Source organism: Apteryx rowi, unplaced genomic scaffold (assembly GCF_003343035.1).
Source record: "Apteryx rowi isolate R43461 unplaced genomic scaffold, aptRow1 scaffold_699, whole genome shotgun sequence".
Classification (NCBI taxonomy): domain Eukaryota; kingdom Metazoa; phylum Chordata; class Aves; order Apterygiformes; family Apterygidae; genus Apteryx; species Apteryx rowi.
Window position 1 is genome coordinate 36,931 of NW_020450981.1, and position 16,325 is coordinate 53,255.

The window sequence follows — 16,325 nt, forward strand, 5'->3', positions numbered from 1 at the left end:
AGCAAGTCCAGCAAAGGGCTACAAAGGTGATTAGGGGACTGGAGCATCTCTCTTATGAGGAACAGCTGAGAGAGCTGGGCTTTTTTAGCTTGGAGAAGAGAAGGCTGAGAGGAGATCTTATTAATGTGTACAAGTATCTGAAGGGAGGGTGTCGAGAGGATGGGACCAGACTCTTTTCAGTGGTGCTGAGTGACAGGACGCGAGGCAAYGGGCACAAACTGAAACACGGACAATTCCATCTGAACATGAGGAAATACTTTTTCACTGTGAGGGTGACAGAGCACTGGAACAGGCTGCCCAGAGTGATTGTGGAGTCTCCTTCTCTGGAGATATTCRAAACMYGCCYGGATGCAATCCTGTGCAATATGCTCTAGTTGACCCTGCTTGAGCAGGGGGGTTGGACTAGATGATCTCCAGAGGTCCCTTCTAACCTCAGCGATTCTGTGATTCTGTGATTCACTGGCTGATGTGTCCTCCAGTGAGTCGGCGTCTTGTTGGCACAGCTATTTGAGCAAACCCAGTGCTGGCGCAGAGGCAGGTGGAATGACCCATTCTTTTAGGTGAGCCTGAGATGTTTCACCCTTGCATATGTGCAGTTTTACTAATTTACCAACTTCTCCTTTCCAGCTGCTGGGTCTCACTCTGGTTTGATGTCTTGGTTTAAGTTTCCCTCCACTGGAAATCATCTCCTTCTTCCAGAGCATTGAATAGAGGATAGCGAAGGGTTCCCTCTGCCCAGCTGTTTTGGGAGGCAAATGGTCTCTGCTGATGTGTGACTCTCTGTGGTGCATCYTTCCAGTGCTAAAGTTCTCATGTTTCTTCCCATGGCTCAGGGGTAACCTTGTCCTTGGTCCCACTGCCTAGGAGCCCTCCAGTCGCCGGTGGCTGCAGTAAGCAGGTGTCTGCTCCTGTTGGCTCTCTTTTTTGCCAGCTCTCTAGTGTCTGAGTGATTCTTTGCTTCAGGGAGGTCTGAGAGGAGCCCTATTCCGATACGATCCTTGGAGTGGAGCTGGAGCCACCCTTTGTGGTTGGAAAAGATGTACAGAGAAATTGGGTTCAAGGAGGAGTACTTGCTCCAGGTCTGGAAAGCAGAGGAAGAAGAATCTCCTTGTGTACCCCTTGCWCCCTGCAAGCAGCCACAGATGACCCTCCTGCATTCTAGCTAATGTTTCCCTGCATCTTGCCTTGAGAAATGCTCTGAGTTTGGGGCTGCTTTGCATGAGGCAAGGTCTCTCGGAGGGAGAGAGTTGAGAGGAGAAGTTAGAGCAATTGCCACTTCTGCTTTGGAGTTTTGCTGGGAGGGGTGTGCCCAAAGAAAGTTCCAGGGGTGGCAAATGGAGGTGGTAGGAGGACAATGGTCTGAATCATGCAGAAAATTGCTCGAGGGGTTGACATGGCCTGGCACAGAGTAGCAGAAGGGAACAGAGCTTGAAGATCCAAGAGATTGCCATGCCCTGCATGCTTGGGACAAGGGCTCAGCAGTTGCGCGGAGAAGCATTAGTGGGGATTTACAGGGTTTCATCCACCACCTAGTATTGAACCTGAGATGACCAAGGGAGGGAGACTTGGAGGCTGCTTGGTCATGAGTTGTGGGGCTGGCAGGGGCTGCTGTGCAGCTTTGCTAGCAAAGGCTTGCCTACGCCTCATTTCTCCTGCTTTGTTCCCCCAACTGCTGTTTTCCTTTGTACGTGGTGTGTATTTCTCTCCTGCACTGATCTGGTTAATGGCAATTGCTACAGATGATAGTCTAAGTTCTGAAACAACAGTCCCAGTGAGTGCACTCTGTCTCTTCCAGAAGTTGGATAGTTTACCAAGAAAAGAATTAATTCTGGCATTTCAGTAGAGAGTTCAAAGCATTAAAGGAGACATCTGGGATTAAATATCGGATGTATATCAGCAGCTCAGAGGTACGGGATTAATAAAGCATTTTAATGATCTTCTAGCATATCTGATGRCATTTGAGAATGTGCTGGGGAGGAGCAGTTTCCAAGAGCGTCCTGTGCATCTCTCTGACTGTGTATACAGCTTGGGGGGGTTGTTTGGAGACAGCATCTCCTGCGATGAATGGGGAGCTTTTGCTGGGCTCCATTTCAYCTCATAGCTTGATCTCTTCTCTCTGGATTGGGGGAGGGTGGGGCCCTCTCGCCAGTTTGGGTTCATCACCCACATATTTGTCAAGCTGGTTTGCTCTTCCTTTGGGTACCCAAGTGTGTTTGTTGTGGCTTTTCCTGGGATTCCTCAGTCCTGGGCAGCCAGCAGCAGTGGAGATGTAGCCACCCTCTGGAAAGATGGGCAAGGTCTTGCTGAGAGCTGGTGCTCAGAGGAGTTGCAGAGAGTTGGATGATGACATGGAAAATATCAGCCTCCGCAAAGGTGTTGGCTAGATCCAATATCCCCTGAATATCAAGGAGTGGGAGAAAGTCCCAGCCCCTGACTCTGTGGGTAGTGGAATGTGTGTAGTAGCCCAGTGCGTGTGCGTTTTTGGCTTTTAGCATCRTACTTGATTAACGTAGAGAGTGTTGCCAAAGATGTAATTGAAACAAAGAGCTGAACAGGATTTAAAAAATGGTTTGGACATTTATACAGTTAACGAGGACTTCCGGGGTTGCATTAATGTGGATTCAAAGCTATTAGGAGAAATGTGAAAGCAAAGGGTGCAAAGCATGGGGAAAGGTGGAACAGGCTTAAGAGAGCAGAGGGCAAAAATGTRTGGTGTTTTTTGGGAGCAGCCAAAGAGCACAGATGGAAGGACACCATGGTGGGAAAACCTTAAGAGCACACAGCCAGGATGACTTACCAAAGATTTCTGGGAAATTCCTGTGGCTAACACACTTGGTATGATACTTGCACAGATTTGGACTGAGTATTAAATTGTTTGGACACTAGTAAGTCTGTCCCCCCCGTGAAAGCTCAGCTCTGTTATTAAATCCTAATAACGAGTGAAAAGCCTTTGTTAAACAGAAAGCTTGTTGTGTTTAGATATGGGATGCAAGATTGCATTTTTTTGTTTGTTCGTTTGTTTTCCAGTCAGTGAGAGCAGGGTCACCTTTGGAGTGGGATGGGAGGTTAGTGGCAAAACCGAGGGGTTTCCCTTCCCGGTGCCCCATGCGTTTGCTAGGGTTTGCGTCTGCACTCGTTACTCTTCGGGTGTAATGAGATGTCAGCATATGTTCTGTTTCTTGGTTTGTTTTCCATCCCCTCCTGGGCACGCGAGAGACTGCAAGCCAGAAAACCTCGCAAGCAAAGGATTTTAGGCATGCGTGCAATTAATAAACTTGTTGGGCGTTAGAGGACCGTTCCTGAGGGCTGGAGGCATGATGGCTTTTGCTCGCCCTACCAGCAGTTGGTCTGGGCTGAGGAAGGAGTCAGGAGCCGGGGGCTGTTTTTTTTGAGAGTGGCAGGTAGGAACCAAGCTTGGGAGCTGGGCCGCCAAGGACTCGAGACCCTGCAGGTTATGGGGTTGTTTATCGAGCAATGCTCTTGAGAAGAGCCGTGCTCCTAGCTTTGACCAGAAATGCCATCTGGCAGGAGTGTCTTCCATGCTGAAGGCTTTCTCAGCAAGCAACATCTGGCCTGGAACATCTTGTGTCTGGTAGTTTTAAGTTAAAAAGGGTGCTTTTGTGGAGTTCTTAAATTGCTTTTTTTGGCATTGTGTCCCAGCTCTTTTTACAAGGAAATTGGTCATTACTGAGCTTTATTGTATTTTTATTTTATTCCCAAGCTTGATCTGCTCATTTCTTCTTCTCGGGCCGAGGGCTTTGAAGATCCTTCTCTTCCTATGACCGCTTCCCTGAGCAAAAGCATTGCCCTTGTCTGCAGGTTATGGGCAGCTCCTTGTACWTAAGAACAGGCTGGGGTGCAAACAGCAGTGAGGGCACCTGGAAATATGCTCCACAGCTTGCGATTCTTGTGCTATCATCCCAGCATTCTTCACAGCATTGCTGTTGACATAAATCTTGAATTATTATTTTCTSTGTCAGCCCAACGGCCCTTAAAGCTATCTCTGATTTTATAATTGGTAAGTAAGCCACCTGTCTCCCCTCCAGTAAATGCTGTTGTTAAACAAGTTTTTTTTTTTTTTTCCCCTCCCCTTCTAGTTAGTCTGTAACTTAATTGAGTTGGGGCCTGTTGACTTTTGGATAAACTTCACCTTTTTGATAACCCCCGATAAGCACGCAGTGCTTGGTTACTGTGATAGTGCTGTGGATGTTGGCTTGAGACCCGTCTGCTGTCCTTACAGCCTTGTGACGTTCCCAGCCAAGGAAGCCAAGTGTGAAGGTATTTCTCCCAAGGAAGCAGGTTGTGTCTGATTTGCAGTCTGATGCACAAGGTTTTAACTGGTTGTTGCTGCTGGCTGGTCCCAGACAGCTGATACGGTTGACGGTGTTGGATTAGGGAACTCTGTATTTGTTCTGGCTGGCAATAGGCTTTAATTATTAAACAGGTAGCAATGCGAGATCAGGGAATGCAAAGAGTGCCAGAAGATTTTTTTCCCCCCCTGCCAATGTGGGAACTGTGTGTTTGCCGAGATGGGTGTTGCTGGGGTGTTGTGCTTTCTGCTGCGTCTGCCCGGGTGGGGATTACTAGGGTCCTCCCTGATGGGGGAACGAGGCAACCTGCGCTCATTTATGCATATGCTTGGTCTGGCAGGCGGGTGAGGAGTGGATGCTGGGGTAGCGAGGCAGCTCTGGGGTCCTCTGCTCTCCTCCTCTAAACTTGCTTTGTCTTTGATTCTTGAACTCCCCAATCCCCAGATCCCTGCTGTCCAAAAATATTCCCATGTCCGATATGGAGTCCATGAGACAGATACCCTCACCGTACCGCTGCCTTCGCCTACAGCACGCAGGGATGCCGTCTCTCCTGCTTGAAGCGAGCATGCAGACCTAAGCCTGCCTTCTGGTCTCTGTCCCAAAYGTGGTCTCCCTTCCTCTTGGATGTTGTGGTTTAAGGATCTGGGGTTTGTTCGTTCCTGTCGGGATGGAGCAGGGCTTCCAAGCCCCATGTGTGTTATGCATCTTGGCAAGGTRAAACGACTGCTTGTCTTGTTCTAAGCCAGCTCCCCGGGGCCATTCCTGATGGGAAGGCATCTTTTCAGCATGTTCTTTCCCCTCTGGCCCCAAAACGCTCTCCAGAAAGGCCAGGGTCCACATCTTGGGAAAATGCAGGCTCAGAGGGAGTGCTGACTAAGAGACCCTGGGCTCAGCTTCAGTGCTGGGGCAGTGGGTACTCACTGCTTCTGGAAGAAATGCCCTGATTTGGGGAGTCTTTCTGGGTGGTACTGGGGACCCTGCATCCCAGAATATGCATTGCCAGTCAATCATAGCCACCAGAACAGCCACACAGTTTACCCCTCTCTTGAGCGGTTGTCTGGACTTTCCAATCCCCTTTTGCAGCCCTCGCTCCTGTTGATCCTGAGACATTTCCAAAGCTCTTTCCCAGGTGTGCTCTTCCAGCATAAAACAATGATGCTCCAGAAGCTAGAGGAAAGCTGTAATAACAGACATTGCCKGCAGGTTTTTGCTCCTCAACTCTTGAACAGCTCTGATGCTTGCTCTCATCCTAGGAATTGAGCTTCTGGTTACTCAGCTGCTTCCCAAGTGCCTTGGAGCCCCTCCTGGGGCAGCTAGGCCTTGCCCCAGCCCCAGAGCAGGGTGAGCCCCAGCCTCCGCAGGATTTTTAAAATGGATTCAGACATCGTGTCCCCCCTCACCCCAGTATGAGCCAGTGCCCCTGAGGTGTAATTCAGGCTTTGGCAGTGGAAGAAACATGCTGGTGGTCACTCTGGCCACAGTATGTTTTGTTAGGGCACTGCAAGACTGATTCATGTTGCAAGCCTGGTCTCCGAGAGGGAGCTGCTGCCAGGCATCTCTCCAAATCCAATCTTGCTTGCCAGCTTGAAGTCATCATCTCCCCTTTTGTGCGGGGGTCCCAGAGCAGGAGCCCCCCACTCCCTCYAACAGCCCCCTCTCTTATCTGTCCCCAGAGAGGTGGTGTCAGTAGCTGGTGTCCCTCCTTCCCTCCGTTAGGGACCCCTAAGGTACAGAAGYTGCGTGAAAGCAAGTATAAAATCATTCTTCAACCTTGAGATGAATGTGCCTGAGATGAAACAGTAAAGCACAAAGTCCAGCCTTGGTCCATTAGGTGGAACAAGRTGAATGTCTCCGTTTCCCTGCCTTGGAAGGGGTCATGTCCTACCTGGAAAGATAAGTCCCGGTGTCAAGTGTGGCACCCGGACGGGAGGTGGGGTTGCCCAGACCTGGGACTCATGGATTACATGGAGCCCAAGGCAGCAGCATGGGTTGAGTTTCCCACTCGCTAATACCAGCATCTTCCCAAACTTGGTCCCGCGGCTGTCCTGCAGCAGAAGACATTGTAGTGTTTGTTCTTCTGCATGCTGAAACCATAAGACTCCAAATCCAGCATTCATTAGCACAGTGCTTGTGCTTAATAACCACTTGCATTGCTCACGAGATTAATTTGCGCTCCACTATTGAGCATGCGCRAAGCCCATGTGTGGAGTTATAACTCTGAGGCCACAACGGGGAGGGTCCCAGAGCCTGGAGGCCCTGCGTTTTGTAAGGACGTTACCACCCACTGTGTTGGGAGCGGGGTTTCGCCTTCCCAAAGCCCCCAAGCRCTGCACGTGGCATTGCGTTGCATTCCTCCTCTGCAACGGGTCAGGAGGTGTTAACATGAGAGAGTGTCTTTATGTCCAGAGGAGAGTGAGCACAGGACAGCGCTTGCCACAGACCCTGTGGACATGGACATCATTGGAGATGTCCCCAGTACATCCCAAATCACAGAGCAAATGAGGACGAATGCRGGAGAGGCCTGGGTAAAGCTTTCTGTGCATGGCTGGCTGATACTTTCCCRGTCCTTCCTCCTCCACTCGGTGCCTTCCTACCTGGGATATCATATTATCCTCCCAGGCAAATTCAGGGTGCAGATTTAATTCCCAGTCTAGGCAGCAGCCAGGCCAACCTAAAAGATGATGTCTGTGGCTGAATTTGGAGCAGCAATTTGGACACCCCAGGCAGTTCTCCAGCCTGTGGAGCCTGAGGTGGGTTTGGGTCTAGCTGGCAGTGCCCAGCCTGCAGCTAGGTTATCCCACTGGAGAGATGGAGGTTGGCTCGCCTGGGAGCTCGCTGAGCATTTTGGGCTGTAATGACGTGGTACCTGCATCATTTGAGCATGTGGCATGCTGTTTTCTCCTAGCAAGACCTGCATCTGGTGTGCCTGCAGATCTGTTAGCCAGAGCTTGCTGCAGCCTTGTTCAAGGGAAATGGAGGTGAAAACTTGTATTTCTGCATATASTTGTTCTTTCTGCTGCTTTTTGGGRTACTGCCACATATTAGGTTTGCTGTTAAATTTCTGTATCTGTGCTGGGACAAGCCAAATGCTACAGCCAGTCCCTGCGAGTGCRGATTTTAGGCATGGGGCCACCTTGGCTGACTTCTAAGCCAGCGAGTGCCTCCAGCCCCGTGGTGTGTCTGAAAAGCAATGGTCATGGGGCCTGTCCTGGCATAAGGATGAGCTGTCACCATGCATGCCTGTCCTGTGACGGTGTTCAGACTGGCCTTTTTCCTGATAAAGCTCCTAAATGGATGGCAGCCTGGCCAAAGGTTTGCTGTCTGGCCAGATTTTCGCTTGGGTGATTTACTTCAAGTAATCCCCTGAGCAGTGCTTTACCCCCAGTTGCTTTGGCTGTGCCCCGCAGCTCAGGGAACAACAGGCACCATTGGGACAAACCACTCCCAGCCAGGTTATTTGGCCTGAGTGCCCCCCAGATATCCTCGTGGCAAGCAGCGAAAGGGAAAGCTTTGCTGGAAATACTGAGGTTTTAGGTTTCGCCCCAGGTATTTGGAAGAGAAAAGCCCTGCTGTTTTCCTGGCGGAGTATCTCATGGCCGGCCGGCTGCTGGATTTGGCAGCCATCTGTGCMTCTGGAGTATCAGTTGTGGGCAGCCCTGCTTTGGTTACAGGCTTATCAGTTWGTCACCCCTGCCATGAGATAAGCTCAAAGGTGCTATTGTCAGCCCCAGYGGAACAGCTGTAACCAGAGGATAGTGCTAGCATCTACAGAAACATTTGGAGGGAGTTTTCTAACCTTTTCCCACTGGTTAGTTGGGATGCTGTCAGATAAAATRTTGTTTTATAACAAGGTACTGCGTTTTTTTGGTGGGGAGATGGAGATGTCGGGCTGCAGCAAGCTACAAAGGCTGATGGACTGGGGGATCTTCTGATGCTTCCAGCGTCCTCCCTGCATGTAGTGCCTGATGGGATGGGGCAGGCTGCCTGCAGCCCTGAACAGCCCTGTGTGTGCAGGTGGGTCCCTCACTTGGCTAAACAAGGCAGAAGAAGGCAGCAGCATGACTTGCAGCATCGCGTGCAGCCACTCAATGTCTTTAGTAAGGAAGTTTCTCATCCTACAGTCATGATCACTGAACGGTCCCATTTCCCACATTCAGCCAGGAGAAAGTCTCCAGCRCTGCCAGCTGCTTCCAAAAAGCTCTCTGCCTGAGTCAGTGGCTCTGTAGGTCACTTTGTGCTAGTGCTGAAGGCATAAGCCTGCGAGATGGAGTTGCATGCTGAAATACTCTTCCCCCTTTTGAAGAAAGTTCTGCTTTTTTTTTTTTTTCTGCCATGCCCTGCTGTACCTGGCACTGTGAGCCTTGTTGCTGCCTTGGGGCAGGCTTGTGCCTTTTGGTCAGCAAGCCAAGCAAAGACTCTGCTTCCTGTGCCTCTCTCTCTGATGCCCAGTTAGCACTTGATTTTGTAGGGAATCCTCGGGGTTTGTCTGGAGATTGTGGTAGCAAGAACATGGGCTTTGTGTCAGACGGAAACTCTTGCTTATCCCTTCTTGACAATTTGTCAAGAAAATTTCTGTGTCCTGCTTGGAGAACGTCAAAAACAAGGTATTGGCAACAGTGGTCAGAAGGCTGGGAGGAGACTGGATGCTTCAGAGTGAGACCTTGTCTTAGAAGGAGGAGATGGCCRTCAGGGAAAGCAGGGGAGGTCTGTTGGTGAAGGGTAAGGTGTGCAGAGGGTCATGTGTTGTGGGTTAGTCAGATGAAGTTCACCAGCAGAGATGGTTTGTCAGGGAAAGGCGTGAGAAAGCAGCATTGCAGCATGAAGTATGCCCTCATGCAGTGGAGGGCATGGTAGCACTCTGTGGGCCCTCTCCATGGTCATGCAGGACATGGAGGGGGCAGCAGTGATGGTCCAGGTCCCTTCTGGTTCACTGTTATTCGCTGGGTTTGATTCAGCATTGGARCTCAGGTGCAAAGTCATCAACTGCTGCCAAACTAACCCAAAAGTGCTCAAGGGAATGGGTGTCCTTTTTGTGTTCTGTGAGATTGCAAAACAMCACCTTATATCCAGTGTTGGCTGGTCAGGCTTTGGTGAAGAGTTGGTTCAGAATGGAAATGTATGTCCTAAGCCTCTCCTAAATGCCTTTTTTTGGTTTTTTTGGAGGGCAAAGGAGAAGAGAAGTCTCTAGGCTGTTTTCTCTGAAGACGCCAATATAGGTTTCTTCTCTTGTATGGGATTTAAAGTGGACTCTTCCAGAGTGGAGACCTGCTGAGATGCTTTGTGTGCAGTGACCATCTGTCTCCAGGGATTTTCCTGACCCCTCTGTCCAGCTAGATTTAAAGCCTCCCTCCACCCCCGAGATGCCTTTGCTCCTCTTCCACCAGTGTGAGGTCTTGTGAGCCCCTTGTGGGGACAGCTGCCCTTCCGGAAGACACAAGTTGGGATTTTTTCTCTGGTGGCCTCAGTGCTGGCCCCTCTGTCCTCTCTGGAGTACCAGCATGTGGCCATGGGAAGCTGCTGCCCCACAGAGCTTAGGAAGGAGCCTCCTCCACTGAACACCTCCCCAGGGCTTCAGGAGCTGAGCTGGGGCAGATGTTAGCAGCCAGCTCTAAAATGCCACAGTTGCTTCCCATGTTCCCTCCTTGGACACAGCCTAAAGAGTTAATGAAAATGTTCGAGAGGGGCCCATCRGCCTCCAGTCCTCAAAGGCAACACTGGAGGTAATAATCTTCTTTCAGCTCTTTTTCTTTTCCACTGCTAATTGTAGAGTTGACATTGTCCCCTTTCGTGAAAGAGTCTTTTGTCAGGCTGGGTTGCTGGGCAAACCCTGGGCTTGGCAGTAGGTTGCAAGGCCTGAATTTCTCTTTTGCACATCCTTTTCCTGAAGCAGGTAGTTTAAATGGCTTTTTCAGCGGCAGGAATGTTCCTCCCTCCCACAGCTCAGATCTTTTAGGGACTACAAACAACTTTTACTGAGCATCACTATCAGCGCCTGAGGCCTAATTTTTGTCCCAGTCATACCTACCTAGAAAACCAAGAGAAAGGTCAGACAGCCTAGACGCTAATCCATAAGTATTGTATTTCTTTCCTAGCAGGTGTCCTAGCAACAGGGATTAAAACTGTGGTGTAGGAAGGGTGTTTGATGGGTCCTGCTCCATCACATGGTAATGGTTCATTGACTGAATGCCTGCTGTTTTGCACGGGCAGGCTTGATGCTTGTCCCCGGCTTGTCCCGGGAAGCCTGGGCAGGGTCAAGGCAGGGTTGTGCAGAGGCCACCTTAAACAGATGTCTCCAGGAGCTTGCACAGCCGTGTTATCTACGCCTGCTTAGATGCCCCGGAGCTCTGCAGGCATCTCCTGTGGTGAGAGGTTAGCTCTGCTCCAAGCAACAGGGAGATTTGGGAGACTCTTGCAAAGTTACTGGTGATAAAATGGGCTCCCAAATGTTTCGGCTAGCCTGCCTCTACCTGCTTTTGACAGGAGCTGGTCGCTAAGCATGCCTGCCCCCACCAAAACCAAGACTAGATCAGGTAGCATACGACTCCTACACGGCCTGGGAAGCACTCCAGAGTGTGGGAGGAGATGCTCTGCCTCCCGGTGAAGACAGGGGAGCAAAGTCCACTTGCTCTGCTAAGTCATGCCAGCTCAGACAAGACCCTGCTGGGACTTTGTGGGGAGTCAATGTCACTGTAAATCTGACTCTCACTGTGCCAAGACAAATACAACTGTGCAGTAGAAACAAATCTCTTAATACATTCCCTGCATCCTAATGTTCCAGCTGCTCTGGCAGTTTGATACGGTTGCATGGCTGCGTTAAGAGTTGGTGTGCAACAGCTTGCTGTTAACAACTTGTATCCCTCTTGCCTTGGGGTGTTGCTAATGTGGCATATCTTGATGAAACGTAGTTTTGCTAATACCAGTAAAAATTATGCCYGTGACTGTTAGCAGCTCCTAGTGTTTCAAGGTAACAGCTCTGCATTWATTGGGTTATGAACAATCAGGAAAAATGACTCCATTTTGCTGGTTAATCTTTTTTGCTGTTTAATCTCTTGATGACCCTGTTGTGCTTATGAGTTTTCCTGACGTTGCTTTACAGACCCAAGGAGTTCTAGCATCATGCCTGTGAGGGCTGGAGGCTTCTCTTTGAGGGGCATGTTCAGAGATGGCACTCAGTACCAGCCATAGCCAGTAAAAATAGCACCATGAGGAGGAGGTCCTATGTTTTGGTGCCTTAGCAGTAGGTCCGTGGCCTTGTGGAGTGGCAGGTGGAGGTCAGCTGGATACCATTGGGTATTTCCAATCATGCAGGAGTCCCTGTGTGCAGAGTCAGGAGTCCGAGCACCCTGTGTGCACGGCGTAGGTGGAATCATGCGATCAGCAAAGCTCGGAGGTCCACCTGGCTCACCAAACATAGKCATCTCCTTTAGGGTGAGCCAAGTGGCTCTCCAGGTTCTGATAACTATAGTCATATCTCTGCTGAGGGTAGGAGTGGGTACAGCCACCAGGAGCATATGGAAACACCTGCATTCAGATGCCTACCACCTGGAGCTGAATCCCACCTGGAGCTGAATCCCACCTTTCCTTGGAAATTAAAAACTGAATAGATGGTAGGGAAGCGTATTAGCACTTGTGCTGGCCCTATTGGTCTCTCCTAGCAATTTGAAGCCCCCTGGGAAGCCCTGCTCTAGGTCAGGGTGAGATGCCACACTTTTCTGCTTGGGACACCTGTGGGGCTGATGGACGGGGTCTTTTGTGGCAACAATATGTGTTTTAGGGCAGCTCTGGGCRTATGGCCAAATTTTGCTTATGTTGATCTGGGGGCTTGGGATCTCCTAGTGGATCCTGATGGATGTTTCTTGGTGGGTTTTCAGCATGGGGTGCTGGCCTGGCATCAGGAAAGGGCCTGATCCTGCAGCCTCCGCAGGTGGGATGTGTCTGGAGCAGCAACGCCCTCAAGCCATTCCTTGCCTTGGAGCGCCTCGTCCTTGGTGCGATTTCAGCATCAGCCGCRGGCGCTGCATCCTGCTCAATCTCCGGGCTGTTTTGGTGCTGAGTCCTTTCCAAATGCTCCCAAGAACCTCTCCCACCTTCTTTTCTCCAAAGTATTACCAGGATCTGCCTGGGAGAGCAGAAATTTTGTGTGCCGGGTGKTTCAGCCTGCTAGCCAGCACGGGTGCCTGCGCTCCCCTTGTGCGAGCCAGCCCCTGCAACTTAGAGGAGTAGAGCGGCAGTGTGCTGATAACATTGTCCCACTTTAATCTTTTAAGTACTTCCTTTGCTTTCCCTGCAGTCCCTTCTGGACTTTATCCTGCTTTCCTTCCTCACCTCCTTTTCGGAGGTGATGGTGTGTGCGAGCTGTGCGAGCTGTGCAAGCTGGTCCCCTTTGTCCATTCTTTGCTTTTTCCTTTTGCCGTTTGGGCTCTGATATTCTGGAAAGCCCCCCTAGGGGAGGTTTGGGCCCCTGTTGCATGTGTGGTGCCACCTACCCTGGTCCCGGCTGAGGCAATGGGCTGCTCCGCAGAGAGGGTGGGAGAAAGTAGTAGCAGCAGGCAGCAGCACAGTCGGCTCTTAGTTCACCTGCTTGCATGGATCCGTAGCTGTAAGGCAGGGAAAAATGATCCAGCAGGACAAAAAAAAAGTTATAAATGCACACCAACCACCAGCGGGATTTTTTTTTTTTTTCTTCTTCCTTCTTCTCCTCTGCCCAAGTTTCTCATGGCAGTCAAAAGTTGGAGCCCAGTGCCTTGTCTTAACTTTTGTTGCTTCAGGGATCAGCCTGGATGCCGGCCCTGTCTCAGGTGGCTGCACATGGTTGTCAAGAAGCTGTGGGCTATGTGAGCTCCGCACAGGGGGGGAAGAGGGAAGTTTTGTGTAAMGCTGCCGAAAGTGTGTAATTTGGTCACCGGAGCTAGAGGCAAAGCGAGCTGGACCTGCCAGAGCCCTCCGTCCGTCAGGCAGCAGGTCAGAGGAGTTGCGCTAAGTGACTCCCTCCGGCCAAAAACGGTTTAAAGGGAGAGAAATCTGGGTTTCGTGCTTCCAATGCTTCCCGCTCGCTTTTCCCCTTGCATGGAGCCAGGCCCCAGCTCGGTTCCCACACTGCTCCTGTCACATGCAGGTGAACCCAAAATTGTGGTGCTTCCTTGCTGGTTCTCGGAGAAGGGGCTGATGCCAGCGTACTCCCAGCTCAGCCTTGCAAAGTGTTTTTGTTTTGTTTTGTTTTTTTTCCTGCTTTTCAATCTGTTCAGCATCCGGCGAGCGGTCTGCCATGGGAGTGCGGCGGTGGTCCTTCAGGGGGTGGTGGTTTTTGATGGGGAACCTGTGTGCAGTAGAAGCGCTGAGGTCGGCGCTTCTGTGGCGGCCAGCTTTCCGTGCCGCCGGGGCGCCGCGCTGCAAGTGTCCACATGTTTTAATTAGAGCGCGGCTGCAGAAACTGCTGGCAGGGCTCCAGGGCCTGCAGAATGGATATTGTTCCCCGCAAAGTCTCGACGGGCTCGAACTTGTGTGGAGTCCCCTAGCTAGCTCCTCCCTCTTGCTTGCTTGCTTTTTTTTTTTTCTCTTTTTTTCTTTCTTTTTTTTTGGGGGGGGGGAATTTTATTTATGCATTTATTTAACTCAGCGGCTTCCCCGTCTTGCCGGGGAATGCTAATTCGGCTACCGAGGTGCACTTTGCCTGGTCCCGGCAGTGCGGATTAGCTACGCTCCGAATTGCGACATGCTTTGGAGCTGGAGTCTGGAAACGCGGGCCAGCGGGGCGACGGGGGGAGGCTTTACAAAACCTCTTGTGTTTTAGTGCCTGTGTCAYGACAGCAGCCTCAGAGGGGACTTTTGGCCTTCGATGCTTTTGCTTTGGGGAGGGTGGCAGGCCATTTGCAACACCTGCTGATTTTTTTGGGGTGCGCGGCCCATGCGTGCTCGAGCATCTGTATTGCTGTCCTGCTACTGGACCGGAGCCGAGCTGCAGCACAGGGCCCCGATCCTGCCCCAGCTGCATGCAAGTGGCCACGGCAAAGGGCAGCCTGGCCCAGCACGAGCAAGCCGGCACTGCGGGCAGCCCAGCATTTGCAAGCYGCATAGTTGCCTGCAAGATGCTGTCTGGAGCGGCGCTGCTCCGGGTTGCACAACTGTTGGGATCAGGGACAGTTTATTGGGGTTTAAGGAGCCATTTCCTTTCTCTGATGCTTTTCCTACACTCAAAAAAAMCCCCCAAAACAAGCAAAAAGCCTCGTGGAGCGGAATGGCAAGGCTTCAAGGGAGAAGATGTTGCCGTGCTCATTGATGGTGCTTTTCTCCTGGGCACCGATAGCRTTTGTGAAATTGGTGCCGCTGCAGGAGGAGTTGGTTTCCAAAGCTCCCGTTGGGAGGAAACTTATGTGCATTTACATGCATGAGATACAGTGCAAAAATCCCTAAACAGTTGCTAGTCCCACGCATTCATGGCATGCTCTGTAGGCCATTGAATTCATCCTCTGCCTTGCCGGATATGCTGGATCTGGACACGCTGAAGTGAGATGCTGTTGCAGGCATGGGGCGGCAATACAAAGACCAGCGTTATAAAATGCCACGTCGCTCATCACCGTCTGTGCTTTGCCCATTTCCATCCAGCCCTGGCTTGTCCTCCCCCCTGTGTCACCCAAGGCTGCTTTGGAAAAACAAAACAAAAAAATCCGAGTTTCAATATCGGGGTTGTGTTTCTGTCTGCCCTGAAGCAATTTTCAGCCCTTTTTACCACCTTATCTCCCCAGTCTGAGCTGATGCTAGCATTGGGCTGGACTCTCAATGGATTGGGGAGTTTTTTAGACCATTAATCACCCCTGTCCCATGCAGGTATAAATGAGCTGCTGCAGGTCTGCTAAGACGGGTTTGTCCCGTCTGCTCTGTGCTGGTGGGGAGGGAGGCATGAAGCAAGAGTGAAACGGGCTGTTGCATCCTTGAAATGGGTGAGTGCTGTGCGCAGCAGGAGGACAGCCCAGCATCTGGGGACCAGAGGAGCCTTGGGGCTTTTGAGATGGGAGGGAGGGTTGTGGCTTTGTGCAACTTTGCGTTTTTCTTCTCTTTCTTGCCAGGCTGAGCAAGGACGTGTCATGTAAACTCAGACAATTTGGGAGGCAGCAGTTGAAATTTTTTTTTTTTTTTTTTTTTTGCCCCGCAGCTGTCTTTTTTTTCCTGACAGTGGAGGAGAGCTGGAGCCTTCGGGTATTGGGGCTGAAAATGGATCTTGTCCCTTTTTAGCAGGGCTGCAAGCTTATCGCTTTCTTTCCGCTCTTTTGGTCATCTTTGGGTTTCCTGCCCTCCCGCTCTGAGCTGCCAGGAGTAAAAATGAGGCCGTTGTGGCCTTTTATAGCCTTTGCCACTGATCCCTCCTCCCAAATAGCTACAGTCTGAGTTTGCTTGACCTGGCTGCCTGTTGCGCTGTGCTCAAGTGGGTCCCGGCTTCAGCCTTTGCCAGCTGCATTTTTGCTTCCCTTCTCCTCTGACGAACATGCATCCAGCCCTGTGCACCAATTGCAGCATGGGGAAGCTCCCCAGAGCTGCCTTTCGACGCTCCAGAGTTAAGATGGCATGTGCACACCGAGTTCAGAAATGCATTTTTGGGGTAGGCAGGGGCCAGCGCAAACCACTAGCGAAATGCAAAAAGGCTCTTTCCGGACGGCTTTCGGTCTCAAAGCAAATTCTCCTGGCCCGGAGAGAGGGAAACAAGAGGCACCGCTGCGCCCGTGGTTCCCAAGCTGCCCGCCTCCATCCAAGGGCACCGGGGGCCGTCTTGGCAGGACGAGGACATCATGGGGTGGCAACCTCAGACGCAGGAGGGGAAGAGGGGACCGCAGTGTGCTGCATGCGGCCGAGCTTCTTGTAGGAGGACTTAGAAACTGGGGCTTGAGGTTGTAAGGAGGTTTGATGGATGCTGCGGGTACCTGTCGCTTGGGGAAAAGAAGCCCTTGGCATTCGGGGCGCTGGCCAGCTCTGAGACACAATCCTCCCAGCTGGTTGTAATGCTGTCCCGGGGATGGTCTGGTG

The 16,325-nt window shown here is 51.2% G+C and overlaps 1 protein-coding gene across 2 annotated transcripts in view; it reads left to right on the top strand.

Annotated features, from left to right (window-relative positions):
- Positions 1 to 16,325, top strand: part of COL18A1 (collagen type XVIII alpha 1 chain) — a 71,045-nt gene that overhangs the window by 7,061 nt on the left and 47,659 nt on the right. The window contains exon 1 of one of the 2 annotated variants that reach the window (XM_026086507.1): positions 15,229 to 15,247. The exons of the other annotated variant lie outside the window; for it this stretch is intronic. Coding sequence (XP_025942292.1) covers positions 15,244 to 15,247 — 4 coding nt within the window. The 5' untranslated portion in view covers positions 15,229 to 15,243. Of the gene's footprint in view, positions 1 to 15,228; positions 15,248 to 16,325 lie in introns of those variants that run through there. 2 annotated transcript variants of the gene reach the window in all.